The sequence below is a fragment of the Plecotus auritus genome (assembly GCF_963455305.1).
Source record: "Plecotus auritus genome assembly, chromosome: 3".
In the NCBI taxonomy this organism is placed as follows: domain Eukaryota; kingdom Metazoa; phylum Chordata; class Mammalia; order Chiroptera; family Vespertilionidae; genus Plecotus; species Plecotus auritus.
In genome coordinates this window covers 205,972,114-205,977,567 of record NC_137772.1, presented here as the reverse complement: position 1 = coordinate 205,977,567, position 5,454 = coordinate 205,972,114, and the positions used below count along the sequence as shown (strand labels likewise).

Sequence of the window (5,454 nt, the reverse complement as noted above, 5' to 3'; positions counted from 1 at the left end):
TCATGCAGTCCAGGCAGTAATTAGGGAATCCTGTGAAAATGGTAATGGCTATGGGTTTTCTTAAACTTCCCCAGCCTGTTACTTGTCAGGTTTTGGTCATTTCTCCTCTGCCTGCCACATCTCCTTAATCTATTCTTGTGATGGAAACCCTTGGGGTATACCGAATGTGGGGAAACAGTCCACCAGAGCTTAAACACCAGAGATTTCACAATCTTTCTCAGTCTTCTTTTCTCCTTAGACTCTCTCCACCTGATTTCCTACGGTTTATCCCACACTATGTCAAGGTTAGCAAAACCTTCAGGGGATTCCCATTGCCCACTAAATGAGCAGCTAACCTTACTCTGCACCCCCCGCCCCCCCCCTTTTTTTAAATCTCACCTGAGGATATTTTTACCATTGAGTTTTAGAGAGAATGGAAGGGGGGGAGGAGAAGAGAGAGAGACACACACATCGATTGGTTGCCTTCAGAACTTGCCCTAATCAGGGCTGGGAATTGAACCCGCAATCCAGTTATGTGCCCCTGACCCGGAATTGAACCTGAGACTCTTTGATACTCCGGGCCAACACTTCAACCACTGAGCCACACTGGCCAGGGCTTACTCTGCATTCTCGCATCTTCTATCTTGAATGGTAATTATAGTTGATTTGTTCTTTTGTTCCCACTGGATAGTAAACTACTTCACAGCAAGACCCAACTGTGCAACATTCCACAAATATTTATTTGTTCTAAGCTCCATCAGAGAACCATCAAACAAAAATTCCTGCCCTCAGGGAGCTTACATTCTACCTGGGGAGAGGGAGGAGACAGACAATAAATTATAAAAATTATAATAAATAAATAAGTAAATTATATAGTATGTAGAAGATACTTGCTATGTTAGTTTTCATTACTTTGGAATTTATTCATGTATCTGCATATAAAAATAATCAAGTAGTTTTAAAAAATTGTGTTCGGTTCTATTTGTTAATCCCAGGGTTGGAAGGGCACGGGTCCTGAACCCTAAGGATGAAGCAAGAAGGAGCAGGTGCTAACCTCCAGTCCTCTTTTAGAACAACAGGAGGTGAGGGCCTGCTCCAGGACTCTAACCTCCCGCCAGATGGTGGAAGGCCCGGACTTGGAGGCTATCACGGAGGAATCTGGGTCAGTTCTCTGATTTGGCCACCAGGGGTCATTTTACACCTGTATATCACCATCTGGACGGATCACATAGAGACAAAAAGGCCCAGATACTCACAGGAAAACCCTGACACTGGGCAGAGCGTGCGCGCGCGCGCGCGCGCGCACACACACACACACACACACACACACACACACACACACACAGAAACATACAGCATTGAGAGACAGGCACAGAAAGGCATACAAGACCTAGACATGGCAACAACTCCCTCGCTAATGTCAGGGTCTCAAGATGTCCTAGTGCCAACTCTGCAACCCCTACCAGCTCCCGACTCCGACTCCGGTAAAAAGGGAAGAAAGCAGTAGGTAGCCCATAAACCAGTCTTCCATTTCCTTTGCCTCCAGCTTGCTAAGAACAGCCAGCCTATTCCTGTCCTCCCTCCCATCACACTCTAGCTTCCCTGTAAACTTCTTTCCTGGCTGTGGCACAGTTCCTGTTCCCTCTGGGAGAAGCCCCACCCCCTGCTCCCCAGTGTGCCTGTGACTAGTTCCACCCCCACCTTAGGGAGGCTGCTCCAGCAAGCCCAAGGCCATGTTCCATTGGGTGTGCAGCTCCTACTGTCCCACCCCCACCCAAACCCAAGCCTTAAAGGCTACAATTATTAATTGATTTGTTGAGCATTGCTCTCTTCCACAGCAATAAAAAGCACTCTATATAATGCCCTGGGAAGAAGTTACACAAGAACTTTAATACTTTAGTATAGGTATAGTTCTCAAAGTGTGATCTGGGGACTGACTCTTTGAGAAGCCCATGAGGTCAAAACTATTTTCATAATACTATTGTCGTTTGTTCTTTTCACTTTCATTCTATCACAAGTATACAGTAGGGTTTTCCATAGGTTTCATGAAAGATATCATTGCTCTCACAGCTAATGGAATGTGTGCCTATGTATTTCTGTCTTTTCAAATATGTTTTTTTTATTTTAGAGGGGGAGAGGGAGAAAGAGAAACATCAATGTGTGAGAGAAACATGGATTTGGATTGGCTGCTTCCTGCATGCCCCCCCTACTGGGAATCCAGACCAAAATCCTGGGGATGTACCCTAACCAGGAATCGAACCAAGGGCCTTTTTGGTGCATGGATGATGCTCAGCCAGCTGAACCACAGTGGCCAGATCTGTATGTTTTGAAAACTTCATTTTAATTTCTAATATGGTAAGTATCAAAAGAACTAAGTATATTCAAAAGCTCTTTGGAATTCTCAATTTTTAAGGGTGTAAAGGGTCTGAGACCAAAAAATTTGCGAACTGCTACTTTAGTACAAAGAATTGTTTCCTTACTCTAGAGTCTAGATGAAGCAGTGGGGAGGGGGTGGCAGGAGTAGACTCAGGATCTAGAATGGAGGAGGTCTTGAAAGGGGGTTGGAGTGTAGAATAAGAAAAGACCTAGAAAGGGTAACAGGGACCAAGATTTTGGAGAAAAGAAAACCTAACTCACAGTTTTGCTCTGCCCCCAACCACCCCATGTTGAAGGTCAGGTCTAAATTATTACAAGTCTCGAAACAAGAAGGAAACCAGTTCTGTCTTATCCAATAAACTCTTGTATTATGCCTCAATGCCGGGGAGGGGAGGCCCAGGTGGGAATGAAATGTGGGTGGCCCTAAGACTGCTGAGGTCAGTCTAAAACCAGGACATCCATTTTTCTGCTACATCTATTAGTGCTGGGCAGTGTTTCCAGTCCCCCGCAAGGGCATTTCATCCGTTCCTCTGCCTCTGCCTTAGCAGGCTCACAGCACCACCACTTCCTACAGACTGGGGACCGGGTCTTTTCTATGCTCGTCATCACCTCTAACTTAAAGAAGACATTTCCACCAGCACCCTTCCTTCCCCGTGCCCCTTGCTCCCACACTTTGCTCCTTCTGCATTTATGAGTTGGAGGTGCCACCCAGAAATCCAAGTGTCTGATCCACCGCCCTCCTGTACGCACCCTGCAAGTTTTCCAGTGCGAGAGGCGAGAGGGGCTGGAGGTGGGTGTAACCGGACTAGGGCCCCAAGTTCGTTTAGAGGACAGAATCCTCGGGGATTGGCGTCCGGGGATTGGAATGCCTGATCAGTCCTTGGCTAGAGGCAGCAGGCCTGCTGGGGTGGGTGGTCTCGCGGGGCAGTTGGGCGAGCGTCCCTCCATCCCCGTTGTTGGCCGAGGTCCTGGGCCCGAGAGGAGAGCCCAGGCCGCGCAGGGTGTTGCGGAAACCCTCGGCGCTGAAGTAGTACACCAGCGGGTCGAGCACGCAGTTGGCGCCCGCCAGCAGCACCATCACCATCAGCACCCCGCGCACCTGGTCACGGGCCGCGGGGCTCGCCGCCACCAGGTCGCCCCGCAGCAGCCCGTAGACGGCCAGCGTGGTGTTGTAGGGCACGAAGCACAGCAGGAAGATGACCAGGTTGACCAACAGGAGGCGCACCGTCTTCCGCCGCCGCCTGCTCTGCGTGGCGTCGGGCCGCGCCAGGGTCCAGAAGACCCGGCCCGACGAGTAGACCACGGCCACCAGCGGCAGCAGGAAGCCCAGCGCCTCGGCCAGCAGCACGAGCGGCAGCAGCCTGCTCTTCCACAGCTTGTCGCCGAAGCTCTCGAAGCACAGGTGCACCGGGATGCCGCGGTAGCTGCAGGGCGAGGGCTTGTGCACGAGCATCGTGGGCACTGCGAACACCAGGATGAGCGCCCACACGCCCAGGCAGAGCAGCCGCGCCACGCGGGGCCGCCGCAGGTGGCGCAGCCGCAGCGGGTGCACCACGGCGGCGTAGCGGTCCACGTTGATGAGGGTCAGGAAGATGCAGCTGCCGTACATGTTCATCTGGAAGATGGCGCCCGCCGTCTGGCACAGGAGGTCCGGGAAGGGCCAGTGGTGCAGCGCGTAGTAGGACAGGCGCACGGGTAGCGACAGGGTGAAGAGCAGGTCGCTGGCTGCCAAGTTGCACATGTACACGCTCACCACGGAGTGCACGCGCAGCGCGCGCAGGAAGACCCAGAGGGCCAGCGCGTTGAGCGGGAGCCCTGCGAGGAGCACCAGGCTGTAGACCACCATGTGCAGGCGGTGGGTGGTCCGGTAGTCAGGGCACGGGAGATAAGAGCTGTTGGTAGAAGTGTTTGCTGAGGAGTTGGCCAACATCGTGCCAGAGTGTGCCGAGGAGCTAGCCTCGGGGCATCATGGGGCACACCAAAATCCTGACATCGCAGTCATCTCCGGGACAGGGCCTGGAGGCTGCATGGAGACAGTCCCAAAGCCAGCAGAGGTAGGGCTTGAGAATGTGGGTTATGGCTGCAGGGCAGATGGCTGCCAGGGGGTGGGTGCCTTTGGTCAGGGCTTCATCATCTGGAGACCTGGAGTAGGAAGGCAAACCAAAAGTCAACGTTATGCAAGGCCAGGAGGGTGGAGGACAGATGTTTATCTAGCTAAACTGGTTGGCCTCTTGAATCTTTTCTCAGCCTCAAGCCTTTTCCCCACCTTCTGTCCTGCCAGAGTACCTTTCTGCAGCAGGGCTGTATAGCAGTTCTTTACACACACTCTTTCTCTTCTCTCTCTCTCTCTCTCTCTCTCTCTCTCTGATTGATTTCAGAGAGGAAGGGAGAAGAGAGAGATAGAAACATCAATGATGAGAGGAATCATTGATTGGCTGCCTCCTGCACACCTCCCACTGGGGACCCAGCCTCAACCCCCTGGCATGTGCCCTTGACCAGAATCGAAACTGGGACCCTTGAGTCTGCAGACCAATGCTCCATCCTCTGAGCCAAACCGGCTAAGGCAAGACTGCCTGGGTTTCAATCCTGGCTTTGCCAGTTCACCTAACTTTAGTCGTCAGAAAAATGACTTAATCTCTCTAAAGTTCATTTTCTTTACCTGGGGGTGGAGTGGGGGTCGAGGAGTGGGCGCCATAGGTTTTTAGATTAAATAAGACTACTGCATATATATAAAGTGTCTAGGCTTTCACAGGCATGTTCACAGCAGTGAACAAAACACAGGCCCTGCCCCCATTTACTTTCATTCCACTGGGAGAAACAGGTAATAAAGTACAAGTAAACAGGTATCATGTCAGGTGGTGACAAGTGCTATGGAGCACCGCCCCTGGAACAGGTGTTCTGCTGGTTCCCTTTTATCTAAAGAATAAAGTTCAAGCTCCCAAGTACAGTACAAAATCCCAGCCTCACTCATCACACCCATTGTTGCTCCTGGGTAGGCTGGGCTTGCGCTCAGAGCGCCCTGAGTTTACCTCTGCGTTGACCTCTCTAAGTTTCTTCATCTGTAAAGTGGGGACAATAATATAACAGGGCTCTCCTGGG

The 5,454-nt window shown here is 51.5% G+C and overlaps 1 protein-coding gene across 1 annotated transcript; it reads right to left on the bottom strand.

Moving 5' to 3' along the window:
• Window positions 1-3,178: 3,178 nt before the first annotated feature.
• LPAR5 (lysophosphatidic acid receptor 5) lies at window positions 3,179-4,285 on the bottom strand (the record flags this gene model as incomplete). The annotated part of the gene is made up of 1 exon (XM_080660773.1): window positions 3,179-4,285. One exon carries the CDS (start codon window positions 4,283-4,285, stop codon window positions 3,179-3,181), a length of 1,107 nt encoding a protein of 368 aa, XP_080516899.1.
• Between the last annotated feature and the right edge of the window lie 1,169 nt (window positions 4,286-5,454).